This window comes from Pholcus phalangioides, unplaced genomic scaffold (genome assembly GCF_987345545.1).
Source record: "Pholcus phalangioides strain wild (caught in Gottingen) unplaced genomic scaffold, Ppha-v1.0 ptg000027l_1, whole genome shotgun sequence".
Classification (NCBI taxonomy): domain Eukaryota; kingdom Metazoa; phylum Arthropoda; class Arachnida; order Araneae; family Pholcidae; genus Pholcus; species Pholcus phalangioides.
In genome coordinates this window covers 4427268-4447625 of record NW_028301617.1, presented here as the reverse complement: position 1 = coordinate 4447625, position 20358 = coordinate 4427268, and the positions used below count along the sequence as shown (strand labels likewise).

At 36.0% G+C, this 20358-nt stretch overlaps 1 protein-coding gene across 2 annotated transcripts in view; it reads right to left on the bottom strand.

Annotated features, from left to right (window-relative positions):
* Window positions 1–20358, bottom strand: part of PolQ (DNA polymerase theta) — a 41485-nt gene that overhangs the window by 5780 nt on the left and 15347 nt on the right. For both annotated transcript variants that reach the window (XM_089251596.1, XM_089251595.1), the window contains exons 7-22: window positions 20013–20109; window positions 18044–18408; window positions 17728–17886; window positions 16895–17107; window positions 16268–16410; window positions 15951–16137; window positions 13813–13961; window positions 7733–8054; window positions 7267–7510; window positions 4716–6943; window positions 3917–4036; window positions 2994–3269; window positions 2064–2198; window positions 1658–1839; window positions 579–797; window positions 166–430 (exon numbers count right to left, since the gene is read on the bottom strand). In XM_089251596.1, coding sequence (XP_089107722.1) covers window positions 166–430; window positions 579–797; window positions 1658–1839; window positions 2064–2198; window positions 2994–3269; window positions 3917–4036; window positions 4716–6943; window positions 7267–7510; window positions 7733–8054; window positions 13813–13961; window positions 15951–16137; window positions 16268–16410; window positions 16895–17107; window positions 17728–17886; window positions 18044–18408; window positions 20013–20109 — 5304 coding nt within the window. The remainder of the gene's footprint in view (window positions 1–165; window positions 431–578; window positions 798–1657; window positions 1840–2063; window positions 2199–2993; window positions 3270–3916; window positions 4037–4715; window positions 6944–7266; window positions 7511–7732; window positions 8055–13812; window positions 13962–15950; window positions 16138–16267; window positions 16411–16894; window positions 17108–17727; window positions 17887–18043; window positions 18409–20012; window positions 20110–20358) is intronic.

Below are 20358 nucleotides of genomic sequence, written 5' to 3'. Positions count from 1 at the left end.
AGTAACGCGCTATTATACTGCTTTTGAGATATAATTTGAGCATTATTTCATAAATTACTGTGACAAATATGGTTAACTGTATATTACGCAACTGGCCTGTAATTGAAAGATTTACGAATGAACATAATTTGATAAAACTTTACCATCTCTTGCCCATTCTCTCACCTTTACATGGAATAAACATATTCCGAAGAGTGACACCAAAAAGTTCTGCATCCTCATAAGAACATTCGTTGCTGCTCTCTTCATCACGATCATCGATTGCATTTTCCTTCATAGAATCCACGTCAAAATCTCTAGGTACAAACTGGAGGTTAGGACTATGCATATTCATCCTTCCGGTCACTGTGTACACGTGACAGGAGCTGTGAAGTCTATTAACTCCAAGCGGACCGCAGAATGACTTTGAACGCAACATTGGAGTAAGAACCTTTAATTGGGAAAAATAAAGAGACATTCAAGAAATTACAGAGGCAAGATGGATCACACTGTGTCTAAAAATTGAGTGCAAATGTGAATTTGGTTGATCCTCGAGAATCAGAGTTAAAATGAATAACGAATAATGAAATGGAACTTGCTTTCGTGATGCAGAAAGTAACTTTCTTCCAGTTGAGTATAACTTCTGGTAATGGATGTAGATTCTTGATTCTTTCAAGACCTTCTTTGTTTGTTTTCAATGCTGGAGGTAACTTTTTCCTTTGCTCACGAATCCCAATAGACAGATGTTTGTTCACCAATGGACTACCCTGAGTTCCTTCATCTCCTGGTAATGTTATCTTCAGCTCTTTGAATAAAACCTATAAAAATATGGGTCTATATAAAAATATTAGTCTATGGTCAATTATTAGTTTACCTTGTGCTATACAGGGTGAACGTGACCTAATCTGCCATACAAAAGGAGGCAACAGACACCCTACCAACAATGTCCTATCTTGAACCGTTTTCAAGTTATGGTAGATAATGGAAGAAAAATGTGTCCAATCTGATTTATGAAGTTTCTGAAAGACCGACACACAAACTAAGCACATATTTGGAAAGAGCAGAAAAAATCCTATAAGGTGACACAATTTTCATCAAAATATCTGAATTTATTGGAGAGCTACAAATGCTGAACAATTAGAAAAGTTCAAAATCGAATTGTTGCCGAATACTGTAATCGTCAATTATGGAAACATTCTTCTAGCTACAATCTGTTAAATTTGCCAAAAACTTGTCCTTTCCACAAGCTTTCGAAATAGCCTACAATGAACCATACCAGCTACAAATTTAAAAAAGAAATCATTAAATCAATAAATAAATAAATTATAAAAAAAAATACAGTGGAACCTGCGTGAAACGAAACAATTAAGAGATCAAAATAATATCCCATTTTAGACAGGTGAGTATCAGTGAACTTATCATCGATGGGAATATCTTTTGATTCTGTTCAAGACAGGTTTTTCCTCTTGGGCAGATTTCACTGTAATACAGTCACCACTATAACGTGGGGTCGTTATAATGATCATACCATTGTAATGACCAGTGGGATAGGTCCCAAATACTTTCGTATAAGAAATATCTCACATGTTTACCTTTTGATATAACACCCACCCAATATAATGTTTGTTTTCAACAGATCAATGAGCATCAACTGTATAAAAAAAAAAAATTCACTCACCCGAGCAGTGTCCTTAGATGAGTTTAGATTGAATTTTCGTTTTGCTAGTTGATATGCTTTGTCTTGGAGCTGTTGTTGTTGCTGCTGTAAACGTGAGTGATACGAGCAGGCGAGTTTACCATCAAATCCTATACCATTTTGTTCCATCTTGGCTATAATCACTTGAACAGGCATTTCAATCGCTATTTAAAGTTTTAAAAAAAACTTAGTGAAGTCACACAAAATTTTCCTTGATATGAAGAATTATGTGCCAAACAGAAATAAAGCATTTAACAAAATTACTGTCTGTCATAAGATTTCCAAGTAACAACCTATGCAATTCGTGACCAAAGTAATTTGCTTACAAATCACAATGTATGTTTTCTTTAAAAAAATAATAATTTATACACATAACATTAATACTCACTGAGAAAAGCTTGGAGCAATTTACGCTTCTGAAGTTGTTCAATGAGTTCATCCATCAAATGGTAGACCATCACAGCTTCTTCACAAGCTCTGACTTTAGCACTTGAGTCATCATCAACAGCTGTTGAATTCCTACCTACATAAAAAAAAACATTACGCTATTGCACCTTGCTAAGAATAACCTTTTCAAAAATCATGAAAAAGAAAAGATAAATTCGTAGAATGAAAAAATTTGCTTCTCTCCATTCATGTTAATCTATCTGTTTGGCAGGTGCTCAATCGAAAAATTTCTAGACAGCAAGAATGGAGGGGGAAAACCACATCTTGTTGGAAAAGGTAGTCACTATCCTATTATGGCTTGTTCAAGAATCAACCAGTTGCTTATCATTTCCAAATAACTTTGGATAGTAATGGTTTGTACTCGAAGGTACACAGTTAGCTCTGATGTGACACAAAACGCATTAACTTCCGGAGAACAATGCTCAGCTTCCTGGGTTAATGAATATTCTCTTGCCGCTCTATCCCCCACATATGAAAGGATGATATCATTCTCCACTATCCATACAAGGGTTTTAACAACTGGTTGTTGCGAAGATGAATTTTTGGAAAGAGAAAATTTAACTGCCTTTGTGAGGCATTCACCCGGAAAGTGAAAGTAAGTGGGTTCGATTCCCCGTAAAGGCAGTTGAATTTTCTCTTTCCAAAAATTCATCTTCGCAACAACCAGTTGTTAAAATCCTTATATGGATAGTGGAGAGTGATGTCATCCTTTCATAAATCAAGGGTTGACTGTACATACTCATTTTAATTCTCATATAAGTGTCATGCAATAAATTGCACTCAACTAAAGTTGTTATTTCAAAACAGCTGACACAAGTTACACGCATAGGATTAATGAATCATTGAGGTTCTTTAATCAAATCATACATACTTTCTACCAGACAAAAATCTTTGGCCAAATGATCTGCAACCATATCTGATAGTTTTGCTTTACCCAATGCTGGTTCAAGCAACCAATTCGCCACACAGGGATCCTGAAACACTGCCGTGGAACTTGGCTGCATTACCACTTTACACGCTGAACATAGGAGGCGATATTGCCTTTTGAGATCGTACATCAAGACAGTCTTGTTACGAAGCTGTTTTGAGTAAATCTCGGCGATGCTACTGATAACCTCTGAACAAGGTTTTTCTCGAGAATCATGGCCTGTTAAACAATAAAAGAAATAATGAAATTTCAAGTTAAATCTGTACGTAAAACACCAGATTCACACTGAATTACTAAAATTATACAACAGTGTAATTTTACTTTTATGGAAAATTTGTTTCCGTGTGAGAAATTTCATTTTAAAAATTGTAATAGACCAGTTAACTTTTGAACTTAAGACTTGGAACCAGATGGTTTGAGGAAATTATAACTGCAACCACAGAAACCTATAGTACCATGAATTCTCATGTATAATCTGCAGAAGCATATGATTCATAAAGACAAATTTTGCAAATCGGAGAATACATTCATCTAATAATCTGCAGCAACATTTAATCCAAAAACAAAATACTGCACATATAGTGAACACTCCAGCTCATTACTAACCTTTAAATTGGAATGAAAGACGTTGAATTAGATCTTGGGGTTAGCATCCATATAGGTTGTTGGTCGAGCCTTCTACTCACATCTACACCTACGCATCTTCAAAATTTTCTGTACTTGGCATGCTTTAGCATGTCAGTGTGATAATCATTAAAAATATTTTACATACTTCAGGCTTTTAAGAGAATTACGTGATACACACACTTGACTTCTTAATTTCAGGATATGTGAATTACCTATAATAAAATCAAATGCTGGCATACCTTTTAAACATGTACAACGGAGAGGAACATAAAAGACTTTATCACGTTCCCAACAAACACTCATTCCAACAATGACATCATTTCCATGAACCCATTTGCATTCAGTTTCGTGACTTCTACCTGAAATATAAAAAAATACTATTTCAATTCAATGAAATTACAAAAAATTATAATTAAAGAGCAAATTTTATTTCAAATGATTTTTCTATTGCGCTATGATCATCACAACACAGGGTGTGGATAACTTTCTTTTAAACAAGGCCCAATAGCATAGCAGGCCACATAATTTTGGGCAGGAATAAACTAGAATTTTTCTTAAACATATTTCCTATTTATTCATTTGTGCACAGTGTCCATTAAAAGGGGAAAAAACCTCGTAGACAGCAACCAGATCCACAAAACACAATTTCAGGCATCTGGCGCTTTTGCTCCTCTCTAAGGAGAGTTTTGCAACTTGATGTTTGAATTCCTAGAAACGGTGCATGCATCACATTGCTGAGAGAGACCTGTATGGAAAATATTGACCCTCAATTTGATGTCAATGTCGAAATATACTACACCACTATATTGATATCAATTGAATGGCTCTAAAAAAATAAATCAGAGCTGTTTGGCTGTCGTAAAAACTCTCCTTCATTTTTTACTGTTTATTCGTAACAGCCAAACGCCCTAAGATTCTTCCATCATAGTACAAACAATGATCGCATAATCTTAATATTTATCTAAAGAAAAATTTTTGCAAAATGTTACTGACTATAAAACAAACGACAAAATAAGAGAAAAAATGTAATTAACTCACTTTGCTGTAATGCCCTAGGTCCAATAACACCAGATTCATGGATGTGCTTCTCGCAAGCGAGTGAAAATGAAAATTTTTTAGAGTTGTTCCAAGATTGATAAAAATCGTCGAAATCAGCACCAGAAATCGATTGGACTGTGACTCTCATCTCGATACAATCGCTGGAATTTGGAACTCTATCAGTGCCTTTAGTTGGTGATGAAAACAAGGCAGAGTCGCCATCATCAAAAGCACTGTCCACCGTTACGTGCGTTATCTGAGTTGCAAATGCTTTCAGTTGGGTTCTGCTCTCGGTTCTCGAATGGATCTTGCTGTGATTTGGTTCAGTGCATGTTTCAGGCTGGTTCGGTGTCGAGGAGTGATCAGGGACAACGCGGCCAGATGAGCCAAAACCAGTAACCAGTGACAAGCTTGAAAGATTGGGGATGATTGGTGATGAAAGGAAATGATTGGACATTGCCGCTGGTTCCTCAATTTTTGAATTGGAAGCTACCAGTTTCTGCTGATAGTCAGCACTAGTGGAAACATGATTTCGAACAGTCATGCTGTTTCCGGTAGAACATTTATCAGAAATTTCTTCACTGCTCCGCTCTTCACCCTGACTTCTATCATTAATTTTATGGGAAGTACCATCATTGGTGTTTTTTGGAACTGGTTCAAGATCGACACATTTGCTGGGCACATTTGAGAGCTTCTGAGCATTTTCTTGTTCCTCTTTAAGAAATGTGAACTGTTCTTCAGTGTCAAAATGCAAACTTAAATCTTCAAAATGCTCAAAGTTTGATATTTTTTTGATGTCATGATTAAAGCATTCAGAAAAATCATTTTCTTTTCTTAGGTCATCTTTTCTTACTGGTGAAAGAAATGTACTGAAGGGCGAGTCACAACTTGAGTTTATGGTTTCCTGATTCATCTCTAAATTTGCATCTTCGTGCTTCGTCCTTACATTTGGCAAATTAGCAACAATGCTCTTCTCAACAAAAGACTTCTGTGCAGCTATAGCTAAACACATAGAATCATCCAATAGGGCAGCAGTGTCTGGAAGTTTATCAGAGAGAACATTTTCTGCAAACAAGTCACCAGTACCAGACTCATCATTTTGGTTGACATCATCGAATACGTCACTAGAATTTTTTTCCTGATGCATGTCAGTTGATGTCTGACTTTCCTTGCAGTCCAACTGATCATCTGCAATTAGAACGGGTGATTGTTGCATATTATCAGGATTTGAACATATATTTAGATTCTGATCCTCAATTATCGAGAAGCTTGCTTGACTATTTAAAAATGAGAACATTGATTCATTCATTATAAGACTAGAGGTTTGTGTGACTAGAGTTGAACTGCATAAAATTGATCGAGATATCCTTCCACTTCCATCACCATTCTCAAATTTATTATCGTCATCAGAGATATTATGCAGATTATAATTAAAGGAGTCACTCAAACATATACTCCCATCTATTTCGGCCATCTGAGTCAGCAAATTCCCTTTCTCTGACTCTTCTGCTTCATTTTCGACATCAATGATATCGCTTGTCTGATTATCCACCATTCTATCAAATATTGTAATATTACTAAGAAAAGTATCATTTTCTTGACTCATATCCAGTTGTTGCATTTTGCTGCCATTTAAAGAATCAGACAGCAATGAGCTCAAATTTACTTCACATGCTTTGTCAGGGATTACTTCAAACTGTGGAGCCTCTTTTTTAATCAGCTCATTTTTTCCAAACAGGTTGCTCTTCTCTCCTAAATCATTCAATCTTCTTTTCTTCAGTGGACTTTCACTTGTTTTCTCATGCGACGTTTCCCCATTTATATGATGCCTCATGATTAAGTCTGACAAATTTTTTTCAGTTTTTTCTTTTTTCTCAAGTTCAGTTTCAAACTTGCAAGTGTTGCGGAATGCCGTTTCTTCTGCAAAGTCTGGTTCCCTTTTTAACGGGAATTCTTGTTCCATTTCAGTATGATCATCTGCAATTTTGCCTTCCATTTCCGATTCAGAAGTATGATTCTCCTCCTTTTCATCCAAGGGTCTCAATTCTGCCCTTGAATTTTTCCACTTCAGGTTTCTCACTCCAAGTTCTTGCTCAATCATTCTTCTGGCTTCACTGATGATGATCGCTGCAGCCTCTTTAGCACTCATGCCTCGCTGACCTGAAATCCATATGAACTTTGAATTCTGATCTTTAGACGAAACCGTTGATTCATTGCTTTGTTTTAGACTGAAATAAATGAAAAAATTATAAAATTATGCAATCCCTGAACATAAGATATCATACTGGATAATATATATAAAAAAAAACGCACGCTTAGTTTCATGTTTTCTTTATCCTAGAAATCCACCCTGGAATAGCCTCTCTTACAGAAAAGGATATAAAAAAAATTACATTTTTTAATGTGCTTTTAAAAAATTAATTTGTTGCGTTTGGATTCACACTGATATTCAGCTGAATATTTAAGCATTATTAGGCCGAATACTCATCCCATCTCTAGTTTTAACTTTCCAAAATTTGAGCTACATAATATTCAGAAAAAGTGTATTTACCTCTCAAAAGGAGCACTATTAGCAAGAATCAAGGATATATCAGATGGATCAGCAGCAGCCACTGCAGCTACAGTTTCGTATCCACCATTGTAAAATATTCTTGCCCTCTGTCCATTCATCGTAGAAAGACGAACGAGATCACATAGTTCTTGCTGGACACCGAAATGAACTCTCTTTTGAAAATTCACAAAAAGTAACTCCATGTTAAGCCAACCTAATCTGTTACAGAAAACTGTCAGCATTCCTGAAATAAATACACATTACTTATGTGATTATGAGCATTACTAATTCGGTGATGAGCAACAATCTTTTCTAGCTAAGAATCATTATGCAAATTTCAATCAGTAGAAAGGTAAAACATTATTCAGAGAAATTTTAGAGAGTTTTAAGGAAAGTTAAAAGTGAAAATTATCCCTCATATACATCCATGCATAAGATATCTCATGCACTCGAAAAAAATCCTCACCAGCAAATGTGGATGTAGTTTGTTGCAAAGATTGCAAGATGCCTCTGGAACAATTATACTTCTCAGCAACTTTTGAAAGAGGCATTTCGTGAATGAGATCATTCAATGCCAATGTAGCGTAGAATCTCTGGTGTATCGCCAACTTGTGCAACCCTTTCTGGCCTCTAGATGAATGACCCTGTACTTTCTGCCCAATGAACTGCTCCTCCACACCAACTAAGTTACCGACACGTTTCATACACTCTGGAAGTTGTTCCCACAATGAAAGAAAATGTAGCCAATTAATGTCTCCAAACTGATCACTCAAGTATGGTGGAGTGACCTATAATAGGGGGAAAAATAAGCGTATGATAATGAATAGCAATGTCAGGTCAAAGACATAATACAGCAAAGTTTTACAATAAAAAAAATAACTTTCAACATGATCTGTTAGAAAAAAAGTTATCAAAAATTTTCTAAAAAACAAAAACTGGAAAGAAAATAATGAAACACTAATGTGCTACATGCGTAAAACATGAGACGGTGCTGCAGTTTCCAATATGCCTAGAAGTGTCAATCCTAGCTGTCATTAGATAGTGTTAAATTTTAACATTCTAAGTAATATTTTTAAAGAATGGGCAAATGCAGGAACATTAACAATTACAACCAACTGAATCGATGACATCATAATTATTATATCAGTACCCACATTCAAATTCTCAGGACTATAAAACACAACAATAAATAAAAGATTCTCTATAATTGTTTTAATTATAGTTGATGCACATTATAATGCCTCTTCCATTATAATGACCATTGCAGCAGGTCCAGAATTTTTTCCTATTTCTTGTTATGTTATTTTATCCAGTATATATCATTCATTCATTCTATCACAACCAATCTCAGCTCAGCTTCCCAGTTTTTTTTTTTTTTTGTTTTTTGTTTTTTTTTTGCAAAGAAATGGATGAAATCTGTCTTTGAGTGTGTTTGACCTTGACCTGTGATGCTTGGAGTGGGAGAGATAAAGCATTGTCACTTCTGCGGAATACCCTTTAATTAAGTATCACCCTCACTGGAAACAGGATGAGTCACAGTAAGGCGCGAGTCAGCTGATTTATTTTGATGCCCCCTTCCCCACCTCTCTCTTGCTTACCCTATTCGATTTCACTTTCTCACATGGTGGATCATTCCCACCTCCCATGTGATTGATTTTTCACAGTTTTACTTAACTTCTCAATTTAAGAATATACAGGTAAAAAACAACTTACTTTTCTATTCTGAAAATTATTCATTCGACATGGCTGTCCTAAATAAACGAAGCGCTATAGCTTTACCGTATTCCTCCACATTAGCTGGCATGCCGGGAAGCATAGAGGGACACCAGCGTGCCAGGAAATTCAAATCACAGATTCTGGAAAATTCTTAAATATCTTTATTATAAAAATCCATTGAAACTGCTGAATGCATAATGTGATCCTCATTAAACCTTGCTTTTCCTGGCATGTCGGAATGGCCAGACCCAAACATTCAAAAATCTGAAGTCCCATGTGTTTGGCAGCATGCCAGCTAATAAAAGGGAAAACCAGTGATATGAAATTGAAAGTTTTAGCACAAGATGACTAGAAATTGATGTCCACAGCCAAAATAGTCAAATCCTTTAATATTCCAAAGAATACTTTGTTCACAATAATTAATAACCATGATTCAAATATGAAAGCAGAAGAGTTGGGGGTTCCTTCTTCGGTAATAGATCACGGGAAGGGAAATTCCAACAGTTAAAAAAAGCAAAGAAGCTAAATTTTATGATTTTTTGAAAACGTTCGATGTAACAACCTTCCAATATAACGACCATTTTCCATGGAAAGAAAGGGGGTCGGTATAATGAGCATAGACTGTATTACTAACTCGGGGCTCCCACTCAGAAAATTAGAAAAAGTAGGAAAAAGCAGGACCAAAAAGTAGGACGGAGAGGGTACCTCCCTCCTAGACAACATAATCATAGCATAATAAAAAATAAAAAAAATAAAAATTTTTATTTAAAAATTTCTTCAGTTAATTTTTTTCCATAGCACCATTTTAGTCTATATATTGATTTCTGTCTGTGTGTGTGTTCTCAATACAATTCTACAATTTCAGATGTATCGTCGATAAATTTTGCATGTATGCAAAACAGGAACAGACATGCCAACATTGGCTTAAATCTTGTCAGTAGTGATGAATGTAGGTTTGCCATGGAGGGAGTACCCCCCCCCCCTTCCCAGGACAATGTAATCATAGTACAATAAAAAATAATCACTCAAAAAGTCGATTTCTTTTTTAAAAAGTTTAATTGAAAGTTCATCAAATACAGCCCCCCATTGGCACTGGAACCCAGAAGACTCAGGCCACATGAGGGCCCCCTCCAGAAGCAAATTTCCGAAGTCGCAGAGTCTCTTAGTAATTCATGAATATTCAATACAATCCCAACCTGTATATGCCTTTGTGAACCGTATATATATGGATAAATAGCAACCATCCCTGTTTTCTTCGTATTAGAGCACCTACAATGAAGCATTCTTTCCAACACAAGTTTCACGAGCTCTGCCATGCACTTTGCAAATGAAGCCAGGTCCGCTGTGCTGACCAACTCAATAACTTGTTTTTAGCCCACAGCGTGTGCAGTTTAGACAGAAAACAGGTTTTTGTGCGTTTCGGCTCGAGTAGAGTGGGGGTGTAACATGACGGCCTCCGGGTCATGTTTTTCTTCAATAATCCTAATATCAGTAAGAGAGAGTACTTACCTTCTTAACCACTTAATCTGTTGGTGCCTCCTGGGAGAGATGTCATCTAGTCTCATTGGAGGTTGTGTCCCTTTGTATGTTTAGCCATAAGTTTTATGTTGTTAACTTAAGTATTTTGTTTACCGGCGGATGGTCGTGGACCTTCGTTGGTAAACTTTTCTGATTGTTGTTGGATGAACCTGGCCAGTTCACCTTGCATGTTGCCAAACGTTAGTTTATTGTTTACACTAATATTCTGAAATTATATGTAAATTATGTTGAAATGTACGTTGTGACGTAATAGTTTTCATGTTGTGACGGCATCGTTTCCTTGTTGTGTAGTAATAGTTTTCTTACTCTGATGGAGTATTTCCGCGGTCCAAGTGGACCAAGATTATTTTTTCATGATTAGTATATATGCGGATTGTGTTTGTTGAATGTTCGCATTGCATTTCAATCCATTTCACCTCACTCGTTTTACGAGTTGAGTTCTTTGATGTTGTAGCACAGTGTCCGAACTTCTTTTAAATAGTAGCTTCATATATGAGCGGTGACTTAGATCTCCTAACGTTAGCTAGGTGATGATGGAAATGCCTCTACACCTAGAGCTCCCGGTCTAGTTGGTATCACCAACCACGTACGATGGATGGGATGACTATGGCTGTTCTCAACATCTACCTCATCGCAGTCTGATTTCCAACCTCCTGCAATCCTAGGCACTTGGCACTCTCTGGGCTGACGTCCGATGTTTGTTTCTCCAATGGACTTGCATCACTAGCCTCGCTGGGTTCTCTTCTTGGCGCCGATGTTGTGCCAGTTCTAGACGGTGCGTCTCGAAATGTAGTGAAACGGTCCCCAGCACGCCTCGTCCACTTTGGGACTAATGTGAATCAGCCTCCGTCGGTCTACTGCTCACCAGACATCCACTTCAAAACTGGACTTTGGAAGTCGTGTGGAAACTGCAACTTTCCTCTACTCGTATGCTGAAGTTCCGGACCACATTCAGATAAGTGCAATATGTGAAAAAAGTCTCTGTGATATATTTAAATGTTCTTTATTTAACGTTATACTAAATTTTTTATATCGTTAGCAAGTTCATGGGTCAAGTTTGTAACAATGTTTACTTTTCTTGTGATTGAACAAATGTCTTGATTTGAATTCTGGTACTGACTTATTTCCTTTTGCTGTCGAAAAACTTGAAGTTAAAAGTAGAATCTGAGAGTGCACTAAACACGTTGCAAGGGGTTCAGATGCAGGTTTATAGATTGCCTTTTTTACCGCACACAAAACAGATAAGCTCAGAGTTTGTCTTCTCTTGAACTCTATCACATGCGTATTCATCGTTATAGTAAAGCTTGATGCAATTAAAAAATAAGAATAAGTAAAACACTGCAAGAAACTCAAAAACTTGGTTTTTTTTAAACCGATTTCTGTAGTATTGAGTATCTCCAGTAGCTCAGTAGTTTGTTGCAGCCATCCATAGAAACTACGGACAATCCGTAGCAGTTGGCAACTCTCCAGAACCCAACTTGAACAAAAGGCTACTTTGTCAAAGCTGGGAAATGCGCAAAATGGGCAAAAATCTGTCGGGCAGCAATGGTTTCTGGGCCTGAACAATCACTTTTGGAATATTTACTTTGGTTACCGTAGTTCCCTAGTAATGCGTTCGAGACATGCATATGCCTTTACAAGGCAAAATGCTGCCAGTATTATGTATAATAGTTTATTCCTTTATAATAAATGGTTTGTCTATTTTTCAATCCTCCCAGTAATTGACGAAAACCCGGGCAATGCTGGGTATTATAGCTAGTATCATATAAGACTGATTCAAGCCAAAGCAAAATGACAGAAATGGCTTGGTTACAAAAACAATTTTTGACCAAAATAGTGTACTAGCGACCACAGATAAATCTTTTCTGCCTCGCCTCGCAATATATATTACATTCTTTTTTTTTCTTTTTTTTGAGTCTTCCAAAGTGCAGAGTCAGTCAACTCTTTCAACCATGCACAGCAAATTATAAAGACATAAGTAAGTTTTTCAAGAATGATGCTCCTTCGCGACTACTTCAAAAAGCACAGTGCAAAATGTGTAAATTACAAGGTCCGACGTAAATAAGTTAAAGGGAACTGGATGGTTTTACTGCATTGTCCAACCTTTTCCTAAAGGGATTTGGGAGGATTTGTTCACATTTTATTGTTCAATGCCAGTGTAATCGTTTTCGACAAATGAAGACTTTCATTTCTAGCTCTTTGCAGATCATTGCAAATATTGTTTGTGCATGCTCTAAACATACAGAAGGCAATTGAATGCCACACACCTAGAATAGGCCAGTATATCCAACTGCTTTGTAATGCAAACTGGCATTTCACCTATACACAAAATGTGATCATAATTTGGAATGACAAATGGTAGTTACTGTCCAAGACCCCCCCCCCCCAAATAACCTTAAAAATGATACAATTTATGCTTTGTCAGAATCCTTAATTGCAATCTACTACATTTGTATTATTTGGCAATATATTGATGATTTCCCCCCCCCCCTCAATTAAAATCAATTACACAAATTTTGTTGATAGGATTTGGTAAAAAAAGTGGGAAAAGTAGGACAAAAATTCAAAAGTAGGACAAAAATTCGAAAGTAGGACAAAATCAAGAAAGTAAGACATTTTACCAAAAAATAGAACGAATGGGAGCCATGTTAACTGCAAGAATAACAAAAAGAGTACAATTTCCTTTCACCGTCTGACTCCCCGCCATCATGTTTGGATCAAGATTTGGATGGCGCTAGGCAGAAATACAAAGGAATTTCATGGTAGCCTTTGAAAAGCCGCGGTAAGGAGGCCTCGCCATAGCTGGCAGTGGTCCATCAATAGCAGCTTTCCATAGCTCTCTCTCAAGATCGTAATTTTATTAAAAATTTACTTAAAAAAAAACAAACAAATGGCAACATTTGCAAACTTCCCAACCCATTTTCCTGCATGATAATGCCTGGTATCACAATGCTGCTGTATTATGGAACCTATTTCAATGGTAGAAATGATAGGAACTCCCCCATTTTCATGAGCTCCTACAATTTCGATCGCTTTGAGATACCATTGAGGAGACAGAATTTTCCCACCAGGAAAGACATTCTGCAAGCAATAGGGTGCTTTTTCATCATTATATTAAAGTATGAATTGTCAACTTTTATAGGTTTGTGTATCTCACTGTGTGCTATATGGCTTAAGCTATGTGTCTTTATGGTCATCTTTGACCACAAAATTTGTTTTACTTATAGACATTTTCCCAATTTTATTTATTTTTCGAATTTCTAGAAGTGAAATTTTAATTCAGAAACTCACTTCATACAGAATATGCAGATCACAATCTAGAACGAAACACTGACGAGCCAATTGCAGTTCCTTGAGCATCCTGAGACTATCATCCGGAGAGAAACCAGATGACAGCACTGCTTGACCTAAGCGCGTTGGCTGGTATCTTTCATTGCCTTCTGGAATTCAAATACGTTAGTCAACAAATAGAATTCGAGTTTATTCGTATCACCTGTTCAAGGTTTTAAAGCTAACTGAACAAAAAATGACATTAAAAACAAAATATAAGCATAATTAATAGACATTAAAATTAAATTCCAGTCATTATAGCATCCTATTACATTTGTAGAAATTAACAAATGGCAATAACGATAATCTGGTAGCCAGCATTCTGAAGAACTAGGGTAATAATGCATATAGAAATGTCCTCTCCACTTGTCAATACAAGATTCATCGAAAGACTGGTTATTTGTGGAGATGAAGATAACAAGGAAGAAAATTCATCACTGCCCCCACGGGACTCAAACCCCGGTCTCTCGCTTACCAGATGAGTGCTCTACCATCTAAGCCAGTGATTCCCAACGTGGGCGTTAACACTCCCTTGGGGGGGCGATGGAAAGTTCCAGGGGAGTGGTAGAAGATACGAGGGATCCTATGGGTTAGATTGCGTTGGGGGGCGATGGGAGAAAAAAAATTCTGAAGAAGGGGGTGATGGGACAAAAAAGGTTGGAAAACTATGATCTAAGCTATGGAAGCAGATAGAATATTTCAACCTTGGAGCATATAAATGTTGAAAGGCACCGTACATGGACGACGTTAACAATCAACTAATAGCTCGTGAGGGCAGTGATGAATTTTCTTCCTTGTTATCTTCATCTCCACAAATAACCAGTCTTTCGATGAATCTTGTGTTGACAAGTGGAGAAGGCATTTCTATATGCACATGGCCATCTGGTTGGCCTATGTCATTCAAGAGCTATTAGTTGATTGTTGATGCCATCCATGTACGGTGCCTTTCAACATATATACGCTCCAAAGTTGAAATGATCTATCTGCTTCGATAGCTTAGATGGTAGAGCACTCGTCCAACAAGAGAGAGACCGGGGTTCGAGTCCCCGTGGGGGTAGTGATGAATTTTCTTCCTTGTTATCTTCATCTCCACAAATAACCAGTGTTTCGATGAATCTTGTAGGGCAATAATGCTTGTGTTCAATTTAATAACTGAAATAGAGACACTGCAAAAATATTAGAAGTTCAAAGTGCTAAACGAAAGCCTGTTAAGTACACTAGGATCTCATTTGAATATTTTTAGTTACAAAATATATTTTCTATAAATTGATTTAAAAAACCAGGTGCAGTAAAATGATGCATGAAGCACCTTAAATTGAGACAAACTGGTTTGTAGAACTGGTTTGCCTACACTAGTAATTAAAAGAGAGGCTGATATCTCAATCTGGGGAAAACAGACTAACGAAGAGGTGGAATACAATGTGGAATCCTATGAGATTTTTGAGGTAGCAAAAGACAAACTTTCTTACATTTAATCACTCTGTATAAAGTAAATTTTTGTAGCATAAACATGGAATTGGTCTTATCAAAGACTGCAGAATTGTGAGTATATACCTGCTTTGAAGGATAAAAGATCCTCCCTGTTTTGTAGTCAGCAGCAAAATGAAGCTATGAAGCTAGTAGACTATTTTTATATATAAGCTCTTTTCAATTAGCCATGTATTCTCAAAATATTGACCATCCTTTGACAAGGTTAATGCCCTTCTTATGTCATTGAAACTGAATGTCTATGGTGTGGTTGAATTGCAAAAGATTTACACCTTCTACGTCTTGAGGTGCCTACAACCACTGTCAGGGAAACAGTGAAAAGACTCGAACCCATAATGGCCTTTTGGTCCGCAATTTTTTTTTTATTCAAGAATTTTGTATTTTCTTTATATCTGACAATCAAAATTTTAATAACTGAAATCAACACTTCTTTGTATTTGATATGAAGCTGATTCTAGCAAGTGCTCAGTTACATATTTTTATTAGAGGCCTATCACTTATGTTAGTACAGCACAATTATAATAATCTTAGACTGATGATTACATGATTTTTACAGATATTTTCACTCTTAAATTCCCTGGGTTAAAAAAAATTTTCATCTGAAAAAATACCTTCTAATTCCGACTGGGCTGCGTGAATGAACTCATTATCAATGAGGTAACGCAAACATTTATCTAAAGCAGTATCAACATCTTCTTTGGACGAATTACCATGCTTGTTTGCTGCTGCAGCAAGAAGTGTGCATGACATGTACTGCATGATCTCAATAAGTGTTTGAGCGACGCCACTTGCAACAATCTAGATAGTGAGTAATAAAAGAAAGTTGATTCTGGATGTTCTCTCAAAACTGATATTTCAATTAATTTGTGCATACATTTATCAGCTAATACTGTGAGAATTTGAATGCATCCCGGTCTTACATATTTACCTCGAGAATGGCTCTTTTGATGCTTGAGTGAAGATTACTGTCACCAGACATAATGAGGCATGATTTCACTGGGCGCAGATCAGATTCGATAAGGGTCTTTGCTGAATTTCTTTCACTTTCTTTACATATGAGAATACTTTCACCTGCAAATTTAAAATTTAATTACACATACTATTGCAGCACATGAAAGTAAAACCTTGTACATTATTAAAAACACCTCAGAAAACCTCTTTGTACAAGAAGTATGATCTTTTTTCAAACACTCAAAAGTACTTTCTTCCATAAATTAGATCCATCCTTCCATCCATACTTCCGATGCAGAGACGAAAATTTGTACAAAGAAAATTAATTTCTATGGCATACCATTCAAGCAATATAAGTTTTATACCTTAGAAATGGTTTTTTTTTTCTTTTAAATGAGCCTATTTTTGAGGGTAGATGCATACACAGATTTTAAATTTTTTGCTGTTTTGGTGCTCTTGACATAGATGGGGTTGGCTTATACAGGAGTATATAGGATATTCGTGTAATATTGTAAATTACAAGATAATACTTAATCAATAGTCAAAGGCAAAGAATTGCCTGAGAAAAAAAACAGTTACTTTCAAAAAACAAGAAAAAACATACCACTGCTATCAATTCCTTTTCGTCCTGCACGACCAACCATTTGTTTATAAGAAAGTACATCTATCAATGATCCTCTGAATAATGGAGAACGGATTATGACTCTCTTTGCTGGAAGATTAACACCAGAAGATAAGGTCGTTGTGGCAACAAGAAACCTAACTATGCCGAAACGGAAAGCACTCTCGATGATATCTCTTTCATCAAATGTCAAACCTGGGGAAACAAAAACAAGTAAAAAAAAACATGATATAGAAATATTGTGCATTCCAAAGAGATCAGACCAGCATTTGAAACAAAAAGATCACAAGCAGTCAAAAGAATGACACTGATGTACGACTATATAACCTCTAAGATATTCACCATATCTGTAAATGAAATATTCAGAATAAAACTAAAACAAAAGCATAAGTTTCCTGTTAGAAACATCGAACTGAGCTATGAGCTATGGCACTGACTCCACAGACGTCCACTCATTTCAATCATGTTTCGACTTAGTCAAGAAGCTCTTTTGTGCTCTCATGTTGAAATGATATTGTTTTCTTCCATTTCTACTCACCCCAGTGCTGTAACTAGGCATTTTTTCATCTGGGGCAAGCATGTATTTTGTCACCCCCTTATAATATAGAAGGAGCAATTAAATGGTAAATTCAGTGCCCCTTTCTGGTAATGTGCCCGGGTCACAAGATCCTTCTGCCCCGCCCCCATCCCAGTTTCAACAATGACTCGACCATACAATTAACTCAGGCACAACCAAGAAATTTCGATTTTTAAAATCAATAATTTTCTCAAAAATAAGTTTTTTCATAAATAAATTTTCTCAAGTTTTTTTATACCTGCATGATGGAATGCTACTCCGAATGGAACAGTTCTAGCTAAAACACTGTCCAGTCCTGCTGGAGAACTAGTCAACTGATCCAAAATATCTTTCAGTTGATTACCATCCAGAACTTCCTTCAATCTAGTGCCATAAACAGACCTTTTCGATAATTCACCTGAAAAATTAAGAGATGAGACTAAAGTAACAAGCACAAAATATTCACAATCGGATGAAATTTCAGCAAATGACAAAAAAACTTAAATAAACATATTTATGGTTTGTATTAAATTTACGCTTCAAAAAGTAAAACTTCTAATTTAAATAAAACTCACCACCTTCTTCAGGTTGCATCCTGCCTAGCTGACAAACTTCACGAGCAACATTCTCCGCCAATTTCTCGCACCAGGTTCGCGACGGGCAAAAAATTAACACAGAGTGCCCCGAAACAACGGTCTCCATTGCCAAGTAGATAGTATGATCACAATCGTTCTGAAAGGTGATCTCAACATCTTTCAGATCTCGGATCATCTCCAGTGTTTTTGAGTCATAGATGCAGTGACCTACTTTGAAAGTTTCCGTTAGAGGTACTGGACGAAAAGATGTATGATACAGTTCTGAGTTCAACCATGAGGAAAGAACATCAAGGTTTGGAAGAGTAGCACTCATGCCAACCACTTGAACCTGATCAAGTTCCTGTCTAAAAAAAATTAAGAACGTTAAGCAACATGCCAAAAAACCCTGTATTTTCCAGTATGGTGGAATTTTTTTCCCCCCAATTCAATCCAGAAGATGTGTAATATGGGTTTTTCATTTCAAATTAGAATCAACATTAATTCCAAGCAGGGTTGTCATGATTTAAATCAACTGATTTTTTTTTTTAAAATCACTGATTTAAATCAATTTTTTTCAGATATGAAAAATTATCTGTTGTAATTGAATAAAATTATTTATGCAGCTCTAAAATGATTTAAATTTTTATTAAACTATTTTAAATATCAATTAATTTAAATATATTTTCAAATATTTTTATATTATAATATATATTAATATGTATGTCAAATATCAGAGATACCATAGTCGTGCCAATTTAGCTGATAAATGGTTACCCAAGATTTACAGTGATGAAGTTAGAGGATGTAAAGTTGACTTAGAAAATCAAATTACATGGCGATGGTTGGATATACATAATGAATACATTCTGTTTATTATCAAACGGGATGGAGCCACCAAGTGAACCCTTAATTTCACTTGGAGAAAATTGTGGGCTGATTGCATTATTGAACTTGACTGAGGGGTTGGCTCATGAGTGTCGAAGTGTCGAAGAGGTTGTATTATTGAGAAGGACCACATGACACTAGAGGTGAATGAGGACGACATTCAAGAACTAGTGGAGGAACATAAGAGTTGACCACGATGGAAACTGATGGATCTCCATTGCGTGAGTTTATGGACAGGTTCTTGTCTGAAGAAGAGACAAATGAGGAGTCCCTCACTTCAAATGAGATTAGTGAGACGAGAGAAATCTCACAAAATTTTGTGGAAAAGAACCACCCAAGTAAAGTTGTAGCAGTGTGCAAGCAATGAATTTGTCCAATTACGATGAAAATTTTCATTTCTCGCATCCTCAAAAGGAGTCAAAAGCAAGTGTCATTCCATTGGTTCCTTTTTAAGTTCGCAAAAAAATAAGGTTGGTGAGCCAGCAGATTGCAATTAGTCCTAAAAAATCGTCCTTCTGTCTCTGGTCATTGCAAAATTATTGTATTGAATGTTGACTTATCATAAGTCAACATTCAATACAATAATTAACAATACAATAATTAACAATACAATAATTAACAATACAATAATTAACAATACAATAATTAACAATACAATAATTAACAATACAATAATTAACAATACAATAATTAACAATACAATAATTAACAATACAATAATTAACAATGCAACACACCATAAGTTATGGTGTGTTGCATTGTTAAATAAATTATTATTGTACTACATTATCGACGAAGTACTTTTATTAGTCATTTTTATGGGAATGGATAACTGCGGAATGAATCATCCGAGTTTACATTATTTCCTATGGGGAAGTTTGATTCATTATATGAGCAATTCGGATAACAAGCATGTCCATGAAACAAATTAAGCTCGTTATCCAAAGTTCCATTGTATTCTTGATGCATTTTGGTACTATTATTACCATTCTCTTTGCTCAAAAAGAACAATTTTCTTTCAAACTCTTTTCTAGTACATAGATTTTTGAAAAATAGTTGATAATATATTTAAAAGAAAAATTACTTCTTGCAATTGTAGAGAAGTTTCGTCAGAAGAAGTTCCAACAGATAGCCTCTATGAGGATCACCAAGCATGTGAAGCTCATCCACAACCACAATACCTAAATAAATTGAGTATAAATTAGGCATAGCATATATAGGCATAAGCAGACAGTCATTCACTAAAAATGAATATGCAAAAGGTATCTGTTTCAGAAACAGCAGAAAGAGAGGGTTAAACAACCATAGGTGGATACAGCTGTAGAGGGTGATCCTACCCAACTCCTCCTCTTAGTGAAAAGTTGTATTACTGCCACAGCAGGGGGATGGAGGTGGATACCCAACCCCTCTTCACTGTTTTTAGCATAGTA